We start from the raw sequence: 20070 nt of genomic DNA, 5'->3' as shown, positions 1-20070 counted from the left end.
AAGGTTTTGCAGGAGAGGAAAAAAAAAAAGGAAGAATGAGAAGCGGAGGTTCTATAAAAAGAGACAGTCGCACCCCCCAAAGCCTGCTCCTTGCACCGACTCCCGTATAGCCAATATACGAGAGCAGGGTTACAGATAGGGTTGCCGCTACGACGAGGGCGCTTTCAAAAGCCCGAGCCCGCCCGCTCGGCGTCGTCCCCTATATATACCCCTTATCCGCCAAATCTGGCTCCCAATTCGATTGCGCGCGCTTCCGACTGTACGAACCTTTCGCTCTCTCTGCCTCCTTTCTTTTTTGCCTTTCTTTCTTTAAATCTGGGCAAAGCGCAGCTGGCGGCGAGATTTTTGGTCGGCAAACAAGTGACGGTTATTTCGGCCACGTCCCCATATAAGGATGCTGCGCGGCTTTCGAAGTAAAACACGTTTGTTTGTTTTGTTCGCATCGACGATGAAGAAACAGAAGAAGAAAAGGGTGGGCTAGGAAGAAATGAGAGAGCTTGCAGGGCCGTCGGATCTCCGCAGGGGGACAGGAATCCACTGTGGAACGCCCGCCCACCGCGATGGCCTTGTGGCTATAGAGTACAGCGGCCGAGTACGACTTTGATTGTTCGTCTTCGTGCACGCGGAAGCGACGGAATTTCGACGGAGCCTGGTATGCAAAAAAAAGGCTAGCTTACCGAGGTCAATATCTACATTTGGGGCTGCCAAATAACCGGCAACCATTCAATGCGGCGTCTTTCGTAGACTGCGCGAGCCGATTTGGGACATTGAACTCTGTCAGTCGTTCTGGATACAGATGTAAACAACGGCAGAAAGAAACGACGAGACCGACACAGACGAACATAGCGGAGAAGCACAGTTCTGAGTTGATAGTCTTCGTGCTTTCCAGTGATGCTATTGCATTCAATATTAATAGAAAAACAAGGTCTGGCGCCAACAAGTCCTACTTCTAAGGCGAATGTCTACAAGAAGAGAAAAACGGGAACTGTCTAATTCGCTGCGCTGAGCCCGTTCCTTCAGACCCGATGTACAAATTCACAAAGGCGCGCAGACAAATGCGAAGAGGGCTGCGAAAGTGCTAACAGGTGCATACAGGACAAACGCACGATAGCGTGTTTACTTCAGCGGATGGCGGTAACAAATAGTTAATCAGAGAATCGGTAAACCATAAACTAAACTGTTCTTGCGCTATGTGTGTTTTTCTTTTTTTCGTCCCTGTTCTGAAAGGCCTGAGTAGCCCTAATCCGTCGCCAGGTTGCGGAATCAGCAGCTTAGGGCTAACAAGCATCGCGGCTGCAACAACTTTACGAGCAGGCAGGCGTTCCACCGAGAAACCCTCCGATTGCGAGCAATTAGTCGTCCTGATCGACAGCGCAGGATAACATGCTTAGTTTCTTCAACGCGCCCCGTTAATCCTTCTGCGCCCGCGGAATTGCACGACCGTTCGTTGGACTCGAATCACATTCATCGTCGTCTCCTTCTTTGCTGTAACACGCTCGGATTTCTTACCCGTAGTTCTGTGGAAATAGACACACCTTTGGTTTCACGCTTGATGCACGCGGAGAAAGAAGGAGAAGGATGGCAGAGCGAAACGGGCGCACGAGAGGGCGCGTACAGCGATGCGGATTAGAACGTAAGACCGCACGCAGCTTACGAGTCACCCAGCGCACGATGGCCGCGCCAGCCCGTCCATCTCCCCCTCCAACACAACGGCCTGAATTGAACCTGCTGGACGTTACCAGTCACCATTTAAGTCCACATCACTCAGGAACTTCAGGAGGAGTAGGGGCATGCCTCCCTGCTGGATGTTCAGTGGTGTCCTCGCGCAAAGATGTCGTCTGCTAGACTTTACTGTGGGGGCGCCTCGACCGCTGAAGTGCGTCAAGAAATAAATTGCGTTCTTAGGCTAGGACAATACTGTGCGACATTTCCGTGTACACGTAGATAGCGATGGGAGATAGCGGGTGCTACGTGCGAAATACATCTTAAAAGCTCGCTAAACTGAAGCGCTGCTACGTTTGTTTATGCAACACTGGGCATCACGAGGCGCCGAGAGCGCAAAGCGTCGCAAATGAATATGCAGCTTAGAATAAGGGATACCAGAAAGCGTTGGACGCATATTGACAAAATAAAACCAAACAACAAAGCATGCAGCTTGCAAGTGAGCCTACTCGGTACCTCAGTGACTACTGTGGTGTCCCGCTGAGAACGAGCACGTGGGTTCGACATCTGGCAGTGGCGGCTTTCCGACAGGGATGCAATCGTAACAATAGTAAAGAAGAAGGAAAGTTCGTGTAATTAAATTTAGGCGTCCGTTTACGAAATGCTAAGTGCTAAAATGAACAGAAATGCTAAGTGCTAAAATGAACAGGTTAAATGGGGTGTTATGCAAACATAGGTTAACCCTTCGCACACAGGTTAAACTCCTCATTTATAATTCATACATAGCGCCAGTGATTACTTATTGCCACACAGTTTGGGGTACAACGACACAACACAATAAACAGCGCCTTTTAATTGCACAAAAGCGTGCGGTAAGGCTGATAGCTAATATACCGTGGAATGCTCACACCAGAGAATATTTTAGGCAGTTCAATATTTTAAGTGTAACTACCTTGTATGTGTTCAAACTTCTTTACATTTACAAAACTGCTGTAGCAACTAACAACAACCTTATGCTAACAATGTTTCAGCTTGTACGTCATGAACCTACATATGATGTACGTCATTCTATGTCATGGTCCCTACCGTTAAGTCGCACCAAATACCGCACACAATCTTTATCGTACAATCTGCCTAGGTATCTAAATGTTCTCGAAGAAAATCGTTTTTCCCTTAGGTTGCTTTCTATACAAACTTTCATAGAATTGATCAATCTTTTCGGGCTTTCGAGCGAATAGCTCACCTGTGTAACTGTATTGTAGTGGACTTGAATGAATTATATTTATCTGTATTTTTTGGCGTTAGAATTGTGTAATGGGAATTGACGAAGAAATTGTGTAATTGCGTTAATTGTGTAAAATCATAACAATGTAATAGATTCCGTGTAAAAATTGCAGTTATGCAATAGATTACGAGTATTGTGATTTTGAATTCTGTTTGTGTATACTTTGCAACCTGTCGTATTGCCTTTGTTTCTCACCTCACTGCTGCTCTGTAGGGCTTAGGGGGTCCTCAAGCTGCATTCGGCAGCTTTTTCCCTTCCGTCCTCTCTCATTTCTGTATTTTGTTCTTGAGAGAAATAAATATCTATCTATCTAAATCACACGAGTGTCGAAAATAAATCTGCAGCGCTGTGCTACGCCACCCAACGTGGATAAGCCACCACGACACTTGAACGTTAAAAAAAAAAAAACTCAATTTTTTTCTTTCAATTCGGTGATGCGCTTTATCGGTGTTAGGTGCCGACAAGTAACTGAAGCGATGTAAACACCGTAGGCCAAATTTGCCCGCTCGAAACGCGCGATGCAACAAGAGTTTTCCCAAGTCTAACTAATGCTAGAGCTAGCACCAGAAATTAACTCAAACGAACTTGCTGCTGGGAAAGTTGGTTGATACTCGGGAAAGGCACTGTAGAGCAATATTTCTAAAAAAAAAAAAAGAACTGCAGAGTACTTCCCGTGTTCTGTACATTGTCGTCGTCACACTTGGGCCACGACGACTTTGCCGAGTACAGTGAGTGAGTAGCCTCTCTCTCTCTCTCTCTCTCTCTCTCTCTCTCTCTCTGTTAACTGCACACAGATTAAAGAAGCACGCACGGACCTTCTCCCTTCGTCGCGCCACATGAAACGAAGCGTGACACAATCACTAGTATGTCGACTCTGGCAATCCATGCCGTCGAAACGAAACCCGATAAAAAAAAAAAAAAAAACAAGGGGGGAGGAGGAGGAGGGGGGGGGAGGGCGCCAAGCGCCTAGAAAAGAAAGATAGCGAGGCACGAGATGACAGCCTGCTCGCTATCCTAATCAACAGCCTGCTAGCATAGCACGCGCGCCGCTTTCTCAAGCGTCACACCGAGCACACGGCGCGCTTTCTAACGCGCCGCGCATCGCTGCGGAAATGCAAGGCGCGAAAAGAGCAGCGAAGCCGGGGAGGGGAACGCAAAAACGCACGTATAGACGGAACGCGCGCAGTACACGAGCTATAGCAACGACAAGAATGAAGACTCCTTCGCGGCTGTCGCATACGACGCTGTGGCAGGCCACTCGAGGGAGCAGCCGTCCCCTTCGTTCCCCCATTTCTCCCCGTATCCCTCGTTGTTACCTTTACTGGCTCCAGCTCCTTTCTTTTCTTTTTTTCCTCTCCTTCCTTGCGTGCACTCCGCCTTCCACAAGGCGCCCGCCGTAATCAGCTAAGATTAATTAGGCGCCGCACAGCGAAAGGCGGCTAGGAAGCAAGCAGCAACGGCAGACGGTATACCGACGTAACAGAGCCGTACTATGTATAAGCGCGCGTACCCGTCCAACGTTGCGCACACTTTTCCCTATCCCCCCTCCTACTCTAGAGTTTTCCCCCTAAGATCTCCCCCCATCCCCTTCATTCCCAAAGCATAGGCTCCCGCCGCCGAGAACTCAGCAAGGCGGTTCGGGTCCCCCGGGTGCCGGGGGGCAAAAATTCGTAATTTAATTCTGTCCCATTAGAAACGAGGGTGTCACGTGACCCCGGCAACCAGAAGAAAGGACAAAACGGGGGAAACAGGGAAGCGGCACGGAAGGTTCGACCCGCTCACCGCTGCACGTTCCCTAAAACGTGCTTAGCTTTGCTCTTTATACCGAGACGACGGGCGAGGGAGTACTTCTGGAAGTGAATGCAATGAACTCGGGCGATGCCAGGGGAGGAAGCTCAAAGTTCCGATGGGGAAGGAATCCCGCGGGGCTCGTATCCGACCTGTTCCAGCTGCACGCACACTCTATCATCTTTACTTTTTTTCTTCTTCCACTCCGCGCTTCAATATTTCCCTCGCTTGGCAGTGGTTATCTTCTTGCGTCAATTTCGTTGGATCAACAAGTGCGATAACCATTAGCCACTTCGTTAGGCGTACCGAGCTTCGTCCCTCCACCGCGTCTCGTCAAGGGTATCAACACTGTTAGATACGGCCCGCCGAGCGCCTGATAGCTGCCTCTGCTCGGTGCTACTGCGCCTGGCGGTCCTTCTGGCCAAAGGGTGCTTCACCGGCGAGCATGCAGCTTTGGAAGCCACTCCCGAGACTTTTCAAGCCAGCGCGCGTTTTGCTGTCGTCTCATGTTTTTATTTCATATTTATTTTACTTCTTGGCCTAATGCCGGCAGAAATGCGAAATAGGCCAAGTTATTCGTTTCTTAGCCAAGCGTCAGCCCTACTCAGCACACATCATCATGTCTGGCCGAAGAGCGTTGGAGCTGGCAGAGATGATGTTGACCTGGCAGAGGCAACTACCGGGCGTCCCGTCCTGGAGGAAACTTCAAAGTTCGGAGATCCAACAGCACATAGCGCATTCTGCGAGTGCTCTGGTCCAATGGTCCGGAACATAACCATTTCGGCGATTTTCGCACCGCTCCGATAACTATACCTGAATTGTACAGCGCAGTGAAATCAGCGCAATCCAGCTTGTCGATAATAGATCCTATCTGGTGCTTCAGTTAGGTGTTCTAATTTTGGCATACCGCACGCACCAACACTTTCCGAGTAAGATTTTTGTCCGCTTAACGAAATGATGAGCCGTCATACGTAGGCGCTCTAACTTCAAGGACACGAGGTTATTATATAATATCTGTGATTGTAGGAAGAAGACTGCTGCTATCAGGCCGGCCAGCGCTATCGCGAGCAAAGTACGCTACTAGAGCGAATCGAGTTGCACAAGTCACGCAATTTAAAAGTGATAATATCGCTAGTGACGTAACTTGAAGTGATGACATCATGAACTGGCACTCGGCGCGACCCACGGAATTATCTCTCACTGAGGTTTACAAATACTCGTGAAGATTTTCGACTTAGAGCTTCACATAGACTTAAAATTCGATGTTAAAAGGTAACAAAAGTAGTGATTTATGTAAGCAAAACGTGCTTTTTGAATCCACAGTTGCTTCTCAGTGACGCTTGCGTGAGTGGAAATGTTAAGTGCATCAAGCTCACTCAGACGCAATCGAAGTTCCAGCTGCGAAGATAAAGGAGCTTGGCAACGTTCTCTAGTAAGTAGGTAGTCCCTTTAATTATTAGCATTCACGACATCTGCGCTAATGAGGCGCTCGCATAGCGTTAGCATTCTTGCTGCGCTAGCTCAAGGAGCAGAGCGCAAGGGCTCTTTCTTCCTTGAAATAGCGAGTTCGAACACGAAAAACGTTTCACCAAAAGAGATTCTAAGTTGTTTTCTTTTATCTTTACCGAAGCGGGTGAGGGGGCGGGGCAATGTTGAGGGGTGTGCGGTAGTCTGGCGCTAATAATAATTCAGTCCTTTACCAGCTGCTGGAAGTGTGAGTCGCTCGGCCTTTGCATTTCCCGGAATCGATTTTTCGGAATGATTAGATCCCACGATCGTATCCCTCAAGTCCTGGCTCTCTGCAGTACGCCCGTGATAGGGCTAGGAGGCTTGACCTCCCGGTCCCAACATAGGACTAGCCAGGCAGGTGGCAACACCTTGTACAGGACCAGGATAAAGCTTTTCCCTCCTCCTCTTACTCCTCCTCCTGCTGGCAAACGCGACAAATTGCGGCCGTCGCGATCGGTGCTCGAGAAACGGCACTGCGAGGCGCGCATGCGCGGAAACCGCAGCTGCGCAATAGATGCGCAATGCCAGATCGCTGCACACGAGAAAAAAAAAAGACACGACGCTCACCGTGAACGACGAGCTGCGCAGTCTCGGAGTAGGCGACGCCGTGGGCGTTCCTGGCGCTGCAGCGGTACGACCCGGCGTCGGCCACGTCCACCCGGTGCAGGAGCAGGGCGCCGGTGTCCAGCTGCCGCCACGGTGAGCTACCCTGGCTGGCGAGGCTACGCCCGTCCTGCAACCACAGCACGCTCGTGGCCCCCGCGGTGCCCCCGCTCGACGAAGGCGACGGCTCCACGAGACAGGGCAACGTGACGCTGGAGCCCAGCAAGACTGTCCGGTTCCGGGGTCCCTCCACGATAACCGGCTCTGCGCAGCAGAATAGAAAAGGAATACGAGGATTTAGGACGCGTCTAGGGAAAGCGCTCGGTCATCGTCCTGCACCTGGAGTAGATGCCAGGCGATCAATTGGGATAACATCTCTTATATCTATTTTGTTGTTGTTGCTTTTTCATCTTACCTCACATTAGTTTTATGTAATCATACTCACCTCTATCTGAAGTAGCTAGGTTGGCCTGAGTACCAACTGACATTTTCAGATTTCCTCAACCTGTCAATCTCTTACAATGGAATATCGCACAAGTATTAGAGGCGGCTGCCAGAATAGACGCTACGCCATTTCTCATTTACCGGGTTTTCACATTGGCCCTTATGCTACGCTGAGCAGCTTGCACACGTAGGAGAGTTGGGAAACGAGTGTGCGATTGACAGCATTAAGTCGAAAGCACTAATCAAATGCTATCACTCCCTATAAAAATGGTATTTAATTTACACGCCTGGAAGGACGCCATGTATTGAGTACACAAATCGTGTGTGGTTAATGAAATACAATCATAAACGCAGCACTCAGAATGTCCGTACGGCATGAGTGCGTATACAACAAGAAGAGCTACTGTCCTCTGTATTGTGACTGCACCATTTTATAAGTGATAGCCTGTAAGGCACGATTGATTGTAGTGTACTGATTTCAGTGAACAAATGCTGGTGGACACGACTGCGCAATCAATAAATTACTAAATATCGATAGCGTCAAGGTTTCGACAAGGGATGTTACACTGACGAAGACAGCTTCCCCTGTCATTGGTTCCACTGGCATTCCCTTTTCGACTGCTGTAGATCCTGCACATGTATGTTAATAAATAGCCTGTGCTTAGCAGCGCGTCAATCGTCCCTGCGTGTCCATTCAGCTCGCTAGGAAGTGTTCGTGCGTCTGGCTAACCTTCCTGCCTTTCCCGTCTTCCATTTTTCTCTCCAGAAAGTGTTACTGAAAGCTGGCTTCACCCCACGCAGAGTGCTCGGAAGGGTAAGCCAGCCTCACAATTTTTCTTGGATCTAACGCGTGAGCCAGCCTGCATATATGAAGAAATTATGCGCTCAAGTTACCGACAATGTTAGCGTGGCTACGTCAGGAGTTGTTATAAACAAATATGCGTGATTTAGTATCGAGAATGGTCTCTCCAGATACAACTTGGAGAAGACTTACACAAATCGGGATAATTGAAAGGAGGCTGCTAAAGAGTCAAGTCATTTAACATATTATTAATATACATGCAACAAAGAACCGGCAATCCTTTAGCATTCTAGGAAATCACCCCAGAGTGGGATAGGTGAAGTTAAACAATTACAATTACCATGAAAGCTGGAGAAGTCTCTCGTGAGGCTAACGCTGCACAGATAGCTAAAAGACTGGCGATGTTGCTACCGTTTACAAGTAACGATAAATAAGGGTTGAATTGAAGCAACTCCCATAACACGGAGACAAACTACACACTTCTAGTAATTGCTCAGCAGGAAAAGAAAAAGGGGGGGGGGGATGAAATAACTGTACAGAAGGAAACGTTGCGCCCTCGCTACAGACGACTTGCTTCAAGGATCTCAGAAACGAAGCGACTGTCACGGAATTAAAAACGACGTCAGCGAAATACGCGCGTCTCTTCTGAGACCCGCAGCCGCAAGTGACAGCTCGCGCCGGTACCGTAATTTCTGCAGGCATGCAGCCGCGGAAAGACGGATGCAAGAGCCGCTTGCCGCGTTCATTCCCATCGCTCGCCTTCGGGCGAGGGTTAACTCCAGGGAGCAATCTCCATCAAATACCGTCGAGCGTCTCGGAAACAACTCGTCGTCGAGTGATACATCAATTCATTCTCCCCCGCGGCCTTTCTTTTCCGAGCACCAAGAGCGCGAAGAATACACGCGCCGCCGTTTTGAGCACTCCTCTGGGCGACCGCCGAACGCGCGGCGTCGCTCGGCGTTAGAAAACTCTCAGACGCCGAGGCAGCCGATAACAAGCCAGGAAATTTTCACATAAACACACACACATGCACAAATAACGCGCGCGTCCTTCGCATCAGCCCTAAACAAGACTCTTATTCATCAGTGGCGTTCGGGAAACGAAGCAGCGCGCGCTCGCGCGCGGAGGAGAGACGTCGTCAGCAGGAGCGCGCGGAGATTCAAATGCAGCGCGCGCGAAGCAGTCAAAATCAGAAAAAAAGATGTGGGAGGAATGAAAAAGAAAAGATTTAGGGAAAGAGAGGGACAAACCCGAGAGTGCGCGCCCGGGAAGTAAATGCCCCCTTTCCCGCAACAGGCCCTCACAACCCCCGTTGCTCCGACATCCCGCGTACGTCGGACGGGTTCCATCGTCGTCAACGTCGGAACCAGAGGCGCCTGCAAAACGCTGATTATAATTATGGGCAGAAGTACACGGGGGGAGTAGTACCATAAAGTAGTCGAGGGTGCGCAGACGACGACCGTGGCGGCGAGGAAAAGATAAAGAAGAAAACAGAAACGAGCAAGGGAGAGAGAACTCGGGGGACTCCTCCGCGAAACCCTTTTCATTGCCATCCGCGCTGCCGAAAGCGTTAATTACAAAGCCCATTTTGGTTGCTGTCTGCCCCTCTCGCATCCCTAATTCCCTTCCCACAGGTTTTCGCCCTCCGCCTCTTTCCGTCTTCTGCCTCCCCTTTCGCTCTCCCTCTCTTTATGCTCACTCCCTCTCCACTCTTTAGCGTTCGGCAAAAACGACAGCTCCGCAGTCGCGCTTTGCCTCGAGAACATGCGCTGCCAGCGCCACCAAACGGCGCTCGGGAGCGTTCGCGGGTCGCGCGCTGGTCCGTCCGTACGAAGTCGTTACCAGTCGCAAATTATAGGGAAGGAACTGGGATTGGAGACAACGTTAACGCCGCGCACCGCGGGAGCTCTCCTCGCCCGCTTACAGACGCTGTTTTTTCCGGAGGAGTGAGCAAACGACATGCGAGCGAGTTGGGTGCAGCGAGCGCAAATGCAGGAAAACTGAGGGGGCGTCTGCGTAACGCGAGGACCCCTCCCCCGCCGCGCAATTCAGCCTTTCCGCAAAGGTCACGTGGACTCTTACGAAGACGGTGCGGCTGTGTTCACGACGCTCCGCATTTCCGAGAGTCGCCGCAAAGTAGTCGCGGGCACAAATGCGGCTCATTTAGCGAAGCGCCGAAATTAGACCGCCACGAAGAGGGCGCACTGCAGGTAGGTAACGTGACCAGATTTGCGGCAAGGGGGAGAGGTGATCGTTAAAGATGCCGGTGAAACGCGCCCAGTGTTTTGGACAGTCTACTAAAATCTAAAGGCAGACGCGGTCGAAATGGTTACGCAGACGACGGGCGGTCAGATGCTGAGCGAAGATAAAGTGAGTCAGTGCATTCATTCGGTACGATGGCTCCATTGTCCGCAGATGTCGAGCGTAGGGAGGGGTAAGGTTGTCCAAAAGCTGGCCAAACTTGGTCAGAGCACCGGAAGCCGCGGTAACTGCTAGAGAAAAGTGAACAGCTTGTCTCCGGCTCGTTGGGAAGCCTCATGGCTAGATCCACCTTTTGTAATTGGCAATGGAACAGCAGTGCCTCGACCTCCTTGCCTTGCATGCTTGGCTTTACGCTTCTAGGTGTAGAGCTGTCTGGCCTAAACAACTCTGTGGACCCCCGTTGTTTGCGAGCGTCAGCTGCGGGCGACAGCAGGTCCCTCAGGACTCGGCAACCGCGTGTGCTAAAGCTGCCGAAAAGAAACTATCTCAGCGCGACAATGAATGAACCATTCAAGACAGACCTCAGCCTGTGCTGCACTGAAGAGCAGGGAGGTTTAGATGTGCGTAGCTCATTTCAGGCCTTACGGCAGACGGCTGCTGCAAGGCCTGGTGGAAACGACAGACCGGCCTCGTGTTGGGTGACAGGCTTGCGGTTTTCTCGAACTGGAGAGGATGGATACGTGGACTCTGCGAGGCTAGCGACGCCGGCTGGACAGGCAATTTGGGCGCAGAGGACAAACTTTGGAGTACTGCGCGAGTTGGCACTAGGGAGAAGGGTATTCGTATAAAGGAGAAGAGGAGAGGAGGAAACCGGTAAATTAGGAAAAGTTGGTACGACTCCGCCGCGCACGCAGAGGCAAAGCCAGAAGGTAGAGATTGGGGCAAAGGGCGCGTAATGAGGCAGCACCTCGAAACGCATGCACGCACTGAGGACTTGCCTTAAGGCACAATGCTTGGAGTGTATTGTATGTGTGTTGTAGGGTTTGCATTGCGTATAAATTCAAGCAGTGTTTTGAGGTTTTTTGTTGCCATGTACTCAGTGATCATATATATATATATATATATATATATTACGCATTTTGCGCTTATTTTGCCCCTAAACATTATCATCCTAGTCATGTAGTAGTTGCACTCAAATACACTGAGCTTGTTACTTTCTTGTCAACAATGATGTGTCACGCTGATAACGGGCTTGCCGTCAGTGACCTGTAAGTACCGGGCACGCAGCGTTGAAGAAAGAGACGCAATATTGATGACGTCTAGTGTTTGGGGACAACATATCCCCCAAAGAGTGACTGGGTGACGTGTATCCTTTAAGGTGTGGTTCTTCGTACGAGTCCTCTCGTCTTCCTCTTTGGTTTCCCTTAAGTGGTGTTGCGGGCAATTGATCGTCCTAACGACTAGTCCAGTTTGTCATCCTAAGGCGTAATTTCATCTTAAGCAATATCGAGAGAGAGAGAGAAAAAGAGAGATGTGAAAACGAGGAATCACGAAACTCCGCAGAGGGAAAAAAATGAACACCACCCATGAAACAATGAACTAAACGTTAGCGCTTCAAGCCACACGTAACTCGTTCGTTCCCTTCTATCGCGTTTTTTTTTTCAGCGTTCTTACGAACGCGGGACAAAAGTAAGCACCGGTACCACAGGAAAGTCGTAAACCGTTTACGACACCCGCGAACCTGAAGCGGTCGACGGCAGCACTGGAAGTAGCCAGTACGAGAGAAATGAGACCGCGCGAAAAAAAGAAAGAAAAGGAAAGGAAAAAGAAAAGAGAAAAAAGGTTGCGTAATCCGGAAGCCACGCGAGTCGGTCATAATAAATATCGGGACTGGGTATAATAGCGCAGTACAGCGTCGCCGACCGTAAGTGGCGAGTCACGAACACTGGCGCCATAAACGAGGAAACTAAATTACGCTTGCTTATGCGAATTGCCAGGAAAAAGAAAAAGAAAAAAAAAGATTCCCGATGCGGTGAGTAGTGCGAGGGATTGAATGTAGCGTCTTACGTATATTGACTCGAGTTCGGTTAACGGCGCTGCCGCTTAACGGCATTACTCGATTGGAAGGCTCGAGGCGCACTTTGGGCGCGCGAAACTGCGCTCAGGCCTTACATCAAGACTGAGCCCAGTTTCGTACGCCACAGTTTCGTGCGCTAAAGTGTCACCCGGAGGCTGTATACACAGTGAAAATGTTTGCGTGCGTAAGAGCGGCTGTACTCTTTATTTCACTGTTCACTACAGTCACATTAAGTAGATTTGCGATGAAAGAAGCCGTAGTTGAAAACTGTAACAATTACCTAGTGCGTACCGAGATATCTCACACGAGAGTGATACCGACGCGAGAATGATACAGTGATAACTATGAAAGTTTATGTCTTGTAGCCACCGTGTCGTCTGTTTATTCATGCATATTTCGTGTCGTCATGGTAACTTGCACAAAAAGCCACCAAATAAAAAAAAACAGGTATTTCTCCCACCATCAACGATTCAATAGCAAACCAGACGTGCGTCTGGTTAACCTCCCTGCCATTCCTTGCCTCTCTACCCGTCTCTATTTCTCTCTTTCTAATCTGTAACGGTTAGGGCATTGGCTATGCAACAAACCAGCACTCTCAAGGGTACAAAATTTTTTACTCTGTAAAATATAGTAGCATTCGCGTGAAAGCCATGTGCAGTATTCATGAGGGCGTACCGGAGCCGATGCACAGACGGACAGAGGCGGAGCATTTAACTGCTGTCGAAGTAATGTAACACACGCCAGCCAGACTTCGTTGCGGCACAAATTCTTGGCGAAGAGAGAGAGAGAGAGAGAAGAATACAGGAAGGCAGGGATGTTAACCAGTCAATAGTCTGGTTGGCTACCCTACACTGGGGGAAGGGAGAAGGGGAAGAGAAAGAAGGGAGAAAGAAGGTGTAGGTACGTGTACGGACAGCACTTCAGTTAAAGTCGCTCGAGCAAACCAGAAGTTCTGAGAAAACACAAAAGTGCCTTCACTGCCTTCTGAGCCGATGATCGGTCGGGACGGTGCTCTAATATTGTCTGTTCACTCAGAGGACGATGGTCTAGTCTCCTCAATGTGTCGGACAAATACTGTCTTTGTGCTTGAAATTGAGGACAATGGCACAATATGTGGTCAATGTTCTCCTCGCATGCGCAAACATCACATGCAGGACTATCAGCCATTCCAATTAGGGCTGAGTAGGCATTCGTGAAGGCCACTCCAAGCCATAACCGACACAGAAGAGACGCTTCACGCCGGTGCACACCGGCTGGAGGTCTGAGTTGAAGTGATGGGTTTAGTCGGTGCAGTCTTGTGCGCCTTGTATGTACGGTATTCCACTCTGCTAAGAAGATCGTGCGTGCCAGAATGCCAAGTTGTCTCGCGGCGTCGGTCCTTGAGAGCGGCGAAAGCAAGCAATCTGGAAACGCGGCTACGCGAAAGACACAAAATGTCGAAGCCAATCGTAGGCAGTTGGCCTGGCTTTGCAGCAGCTTCTCGAGAGATACGCGTAGCATTATATGGCGCGGTGAGCGCGGTGCGGAATGTGTTATGCGTGGTAATGACGTGTGTGCAGGTTCGCGTTTGTAACTCAGACACCATTTCTTTTAGTTAACATTCTTTCGTAGCGTGACCTGCAGCGACCGGCCCTACTCTCTGTGACCTGTGCTGTGCGTTCTAATTTATCGTTTGAGATATTGCATCTTGATCTTCCTTTCCCCTTTCCTCCCCTCCTTTCTGAAGAGTAGGCAGGCGTTGTGCCCCTCCCGGTGGCAGTTGCCATCCTGCTCTTTGCTTTGCCTGTCCTGTCAAATGTATATATGTTTTCAAAACAAATAATAATAATAATAATAATAATAATAATAATAATAATAATAATAATAATAATAATAGCGGATGTAATATGCGTTATTTATTTGTAGTGTGCGTAAGTAGCACGAGCAGAAAGATGGCCATATTTGCACTTCTCAACACAGCTTTGCCTCGGCTTAACGCATCCGCTCGTTTTGGGTCACCTTTAGTCACCTTCCATTCTCACCGATTGGGAATTTACCTGGACGTCCCGTACTGCTTGCTATTCCCCTTTTAGTATAGGCTTAGGAATTTCTGGCGTGGGTTTGACGCCTTATTTCTACGTATGGCGTACGGGGAACGGCGAAAGTGCATGGGCTCGTAGAATGTTTTAAGCTATAGGTGCGCCTAATCTTATCGCGGACAGTGGGTCGTTTGTCAGTGGACTCCGGCTAGCAGATATAAGCCACGCTCCTCGCACTGTATCGGAAGATGGTTTTTTTTTGGCTTCACACGTAATTTTTCGACCGACTACCCCTGTAACGCTACACATAAAAAATTTGGATACGTCTGTCTGGCGGGATGAAAGTCACGAAGTGCACGATTAGTTTCTCGATCGTATCAGAGCTATATCGAAACTACCGAAACGCGTGTGTTGCGCTCCACAGACAGGCAAGAACGCCTCCAGATCGAAGCGAAGATAAATGAGATATTACGCACATGGGTCGGTGGAAACAGGTTTCAAACGCGAGAGAAATATCGCAAGACGTGCTACGCGAACCCGTCAATCGGGTTACGAGACGTCGCGGCTGACAATTTCAAGGCGAACTTCCGGCACCTATTCCACCACGAATCAAGCCAAGATTGTCGCGAAGGACGCATGTAGTTGATACCTCTGCTTCGTCGTCACGACTAAATCCAATTTCAGCTTATTACTGTAGTCATAAAACTCAGTGCAGCTACAACGCCACAAAAAAGAAAAAAAAAGAAGAAAGAAAGAACGCAGGAAACCCTGGCGGCGAACACCTTGAAACACATCGTATATCTGGTCTCCGCGCGTAAACTTGGGACCACTATACACCGGCAAACCGAAGCCACTCTGTCTCACGAGCGCACTCAGGCTAATAGCTCGCGCCATTCAGGAAAGCAGCGGTTTTTATCGGCTTTTTGGAGCGAGCAGCAAGAAGAGGGGAGGGGGGTTCCGACCGCGGCCCGCCGCAGCACCGTGTAAATCACGGATTCCGGTGGCCTTGAGTTCGTGCAGCGGCGGCGGCGGCTTCGGTTTGGCCGGCGATTCTCTCGCGGTGTTTTTTACGACGTAATGGTGCGCCTCTCGCGCAAGTCGTCAGTCGTTTGCCAAGCGAGATTTCAACGGTGGCGAAACGGTTTTTCTTTGTCCCTCTCACAACACTCCCCCTTTGCCAGTAAAAAAGAAATACAGTTTATTTTAGGCATTCGTCGATGTAATGGCTTCGAGCATTCAGGGTAACGAAGGTACTATGCAAGTACACAAAGGAGTGTAACAACTTGGAAATGCGGTAACAAGATGACGTCCCTGACCACACAATATCAGGTTAATTTTTTTTTCTATTATTTATTTTAAATTTCGAAAACGAACAATCTCTTGCATGGAAGCCATTTATCCATGAAGGAGATTCCAGTCCTCCCAAGTCCGTGGGATAAGCGAGCACAGGCAAGCCTTTGTGCGACGTGTGTTAATGCCGACTTTATCGTTCGGATTGACGCGTGAAGAAATGTAAGAGGGTGGGAAATTTCGACACAAGCGAAGCTGTGGTGTATATAAGGATGTACATTATGAAATAAGAAAGCTTGTAATTTACTTTCGCAATCCTTCCCTGCATTCTTGCGCCCTAACTTTTTTTCGTGTGTTCAGTTTAAAAGCCACAGCATGAGAACAAATGTAGTACCTAGACCAAGCTGTCTAGGCTCACCATGTGCCTCTGGCCATGGTGAACGTCAAGTATTTGAAGTCTCCTACGAAGCGCTTCATCCATTGGCTTCTGCGATGTCATCAATGAACTGCGGACTGTTTTGTGGCCAGTTTCTATACGTGTGTGTCTATGGGTGTATATGTGACATTTGTGTCTTTGTATGGTCATAGTCTATACTATATCACCCAGTACCTGAAGCAGCATGCCAGGTTAACTGGGTTCTAACTGACAAAATAGATCTAACTAGATCAGGTAGGTTAACATGTCCAGCTTCTCATTAAACTCAGAATGTCTCTCTATGGTGGTTAGCGCTTCACTGTTGTACGTGCCACCCCAGCAGTAAAGTCAAATGTCTTCCCTTTTCCTTTTTAAAAACATCTTTTTTTTTTCACGGTGATCTATTTGTTGTGAAACTTCCAGAAATGATGCAACCTAGGTTGCACAATAGAGTACAAGTTCACAGAAAGCGAGTTACCACAGAACCGAAAAAAAGTGGACTGAATTCGTTTTGTAGCCCGTACCTGAAGAAACATTTCAACTTACTATTATGTACTACATACAGTATAATTTTTAAAATTACACTTAAAGAACATTTAGGCATGAAATATATACAGAAGGAGGTCTCAAGGTTAAAGACTGTAGGAGCGAGACTTCCTAATTAATACTCGCAAGCAGCGAAAAATGATAAATTTCACACTTGTCACAGGAGCGGTGCTAGATTTTATGGCAATCAATGCGCCCGTTGATACCACGTCAAATCTATCACCGTGTACCGAGGCCGAACAAAGCACAGGCTCCAGGGAAAGAAACATTCATTTGTCACTGCCCGCGCAGGTTTTGGTCGTCTCAGACCTCCAAACACCAGCACTCATTCACGTTCCCATAACGCTAGTATAAACGAAAAGCACCAAAACAGGGCGTTCCACAAAGCAGACGAAAGCACAGTTGCAGACGACAGCGAGGAAAGAAAGGAAGTAGAGAATCCCGAAAATCAATGGATCGTCTAATAAATGTGGCTCCTAAAACATCCTTTTGTGCGCCGCCTCAATGCACTCGCACTCGCCTGGTACAGGTCAGTGCTCTTGCAAGGCTTGGAAAGTTTGTTTAATTTGCTAGAAGTAATACAGTACATAACACAATAGTACATTCCTGTTATGGTAAACTTTGTAAAGTAAAAAAGAAAAGAGGGTGGGAGGGGAAAGCAGCGGGGTTCTTCCGTACGTGTACCCTCAGTGCCTGCAGAACAAGCTTTGTCATCCACAAACACTACTGATCATGGTAATTTGACGTAATCTCCAGGGAATCAATATGCACAGGCCAGAGACGCGAGGAGAGATCGATGTTTCATGCGAAGAGGCCAGCACAAATACAGCTGCCGCAAAAACAAGAAAGAACATGAGCATCCTCGAAGCAACAAGAAATTGTATTGAGTATCGCCTTAAAGAAGAATCTATATATACTTTGGCCACACTATTCTTTCTGATCTTTATTTTTTCTTCGTTTATACTCTCGGGCCTAAGAGCACTCGTTGCGCTATGCAAATCTATCCGCCTTGTTTTTCTTTTCTTTTTCTCTCTTTCTCTCAACTATGTTCTATTTCGAACAAAGCCTTTAGAAAAAATAAAGGGAGAAAGAAGAAAGGTCAACGGGAGCGCCGTTTCACAAAGGCCGAACGTCTAGTCGAACGAATCAAATTTATTCAGCGCAGATACGGAGAAAATTTATCTGCACCCGCGGTTGGCGAGCGCGTATAAAACAAAATGCAGCTACGTACCGACGGTCGCTAAGCGCCCGAGATGCACAAGTTTTAAGCGGGAGTTATATGAGTGCACTATTGAAGAATGTAAAGAATGCAAATACTGCAAACTATAAACATCTGCAGCGCAGACGAGTGAGAAAAGGCGCCAAAGGCAAGATAACTTATTCTGCAGAGAGAGAACGTGGAACCATAAGAACTAAAAAAAAAACTTCGTTAATTCCGCTGCGACCGAACAATGCAGACAGGCTAGTACCTGCCTTTTGTTTTTCACGCACAAGCAAACAAAAGAAAAGCCTCTCTTTGTCTAGCACGACCGAATGAGTGCAACGGAGACTGGTATGTAAACAATCTTGTGATTTCTTCCTTTCTTTCTTTCTTTCTTTCTTTTCAGTGTTAGCAAACACGCTTGGTTAAGGAGCTTAGAATATAGATGCGAATGTACACACACGTACAGTGCATCGGCACCGATTCCGGTTGGCCATCGACGACTGCCCAACGTTGTACAGGAGAGTCTCTCGAGCGAAACAGAAGACCGTTTTAATTTCGCCCATCGTCCGTGCGATTCGCTGCACGCTTGTTTCACTTGCAGCGCTAAGCCAACTGCCACGTGAGTGCAGCAAAAAAAGTATGAGCGTCCTTGCTTCTTCTTTCCTTTTTTTTTTTTCAATTCTCGTGACTCAGACAAGAAGAAAGTGCGCGACGTTGGCGGAGATATTAAATTTGCCCAAGCGCAAGGTAGTTGTGCACCACCTTCTGAGCAAACACTGCGGAACGCTCGTTCGGCCGAGAGGAAAAAAAAAGAAAAAACGGCAACTGAAAGAAAAAGAAAAAGTGAAACGAACAACTCTTGTCGCTTCCTGACAACGCCGCACTTCCACTGCGTTATGAACGAAGAGTTTTTTTGTTTTGTTTTTCGCCTCCAACCTTTCAGCACGACACACTTCGAGCTCGCAGTGTTCCTTTGTGTTTCGCACGTGCCGGAGCCGAAGCCCGGTGTTTGGCCTCCCGTTATCCGGGAGTTCAACGCGCAAAAGTGAACAAGCAACTTGAGCGAGGAGTGAACGCACTTCAGAGATTTTGGCACGAAGGAAGACGAAACTCGGGTATGGCTCTGTCGAGCCTCGAAAAGAAAAAAAAAAGAATTATCTCGCGTCGGAAATGTTAAAAAGGAAAAATATAGACAAAGAAATTACATTCTTTTGACTATATAACGTCCGAAGCAGTCAACACGCGATTAGCTATAAAGATCAACGCAAACCTTGGGACTAGGTTTTAGTCAGGTAACCCGCGTCGTGTGAAACACTACAAACACTGAAGTCAACAGCGGTGAAACGACGCTGCGCGATAAACAGTGGACACGTGATCAAAACACAAGTTCGAAACTTGTTCGGCTGTCCTCCTGTTCACACAATCGACGCTTTAGAACGAAACACCGCTTAAACAAAAAGAGTCGTACGATGAATCGCCTGGTTTCATTGCACTTAGAAATTTCCAGCCCCGGAAAGGCAAAATAAAAGCCACCGTAGCTATCATCATAACAAAATAATTTATTTTTCATATTTTTCAGTAGGCCCTACAGCTTATCCGCTGAAGATTTTGAGTTTTTAAAGGAGTACTTTAAATGCCGATGAATTATTCAGCGTTACTTAGCGAAGCTCATGGTCAAAATTAGCTTGGTTTGCTCAAGAGGATAGCGAACGATACTAAATCGCTTGCATTAACGTAACGCACACGAGGATCTTTCTTTGTTTTTAAATGCTTTGGCACCAGTTAGCGGTAAACACCCTGCGTCTAACGGTGCGCACCAGAGGGATCTATCGCAAATTAACAGCCTGTAAAAAAACTACGCTACGTTACCTCCTGGAGTGCCGGCACGGACGCTGTATACCGCGTCGCACAGCCTACTGTGTACACACACACACACACACACACACAACCGGGAGGACATCGATCCGCACCGAGCTCGGTTCCCGAAAGACTATATACACGATCCTGTTCGGGAAACGCGGCCTCGATCCTCCGCTCTGCACAGGAAACCGCCGCAGTGCCGGTCCCTCGTTCCGGCTGTTCGCAGCACGCGCACATAGCACCTCACTGCACACAGCACACTCCAGGGTGCGAAGGGAGGAAGCGGGGGGGGGGGGGGGGGGGGGGGGGAGGCGGCGTCGCGACCCAATCGTGCACACGTAACGTGCGCTCCAGCAGCGTCTCTG

General features: G+C 48.6%; 1 protein-coding gene across 1 annotated transcript in view; it reads right to left on the bottom strand.

The window, feature by feature from the left end:
* The window catches only part of LOC126539022 (tyrosine-protein kinase transmembrane receptor Ror2-like), a 287664-nt gene that overhangs the window by 134206 nt on the left and 133388 nt on the right, over nt 1-20070 (bottom strand). Inside the window, exon 2 of the mRNA XM_050185709.3 lies at nt 6812-7111. Within this exon, the coding sequence (XP_050041666.1) occupies nt 6812-7111 (300 nt within the window). The remainder of the gene's footprint in view (nt 1-6811; nt 7112-20070) is intronic.

Source organism: Dermacentor andersoni, chromosome 11 (assembly GCF_023375885.2).
Source record: "Dermacentor andersoni chromosome 11, qqDerAnde1_hic_scaffold, whole genome shotgun sequence".
Lineage (NCBI taxonomy): Eukaryota > Metazoa > Arthropoda > Arachnida > Ixodida > Ixodidae > Dermacentor > Dermacentor andersoni.
The sequence above is the reverse complement of the archived record's forward strand: the minus strand, read 5'-3'. Positions and strand labels throughout refer to the sequence as shown.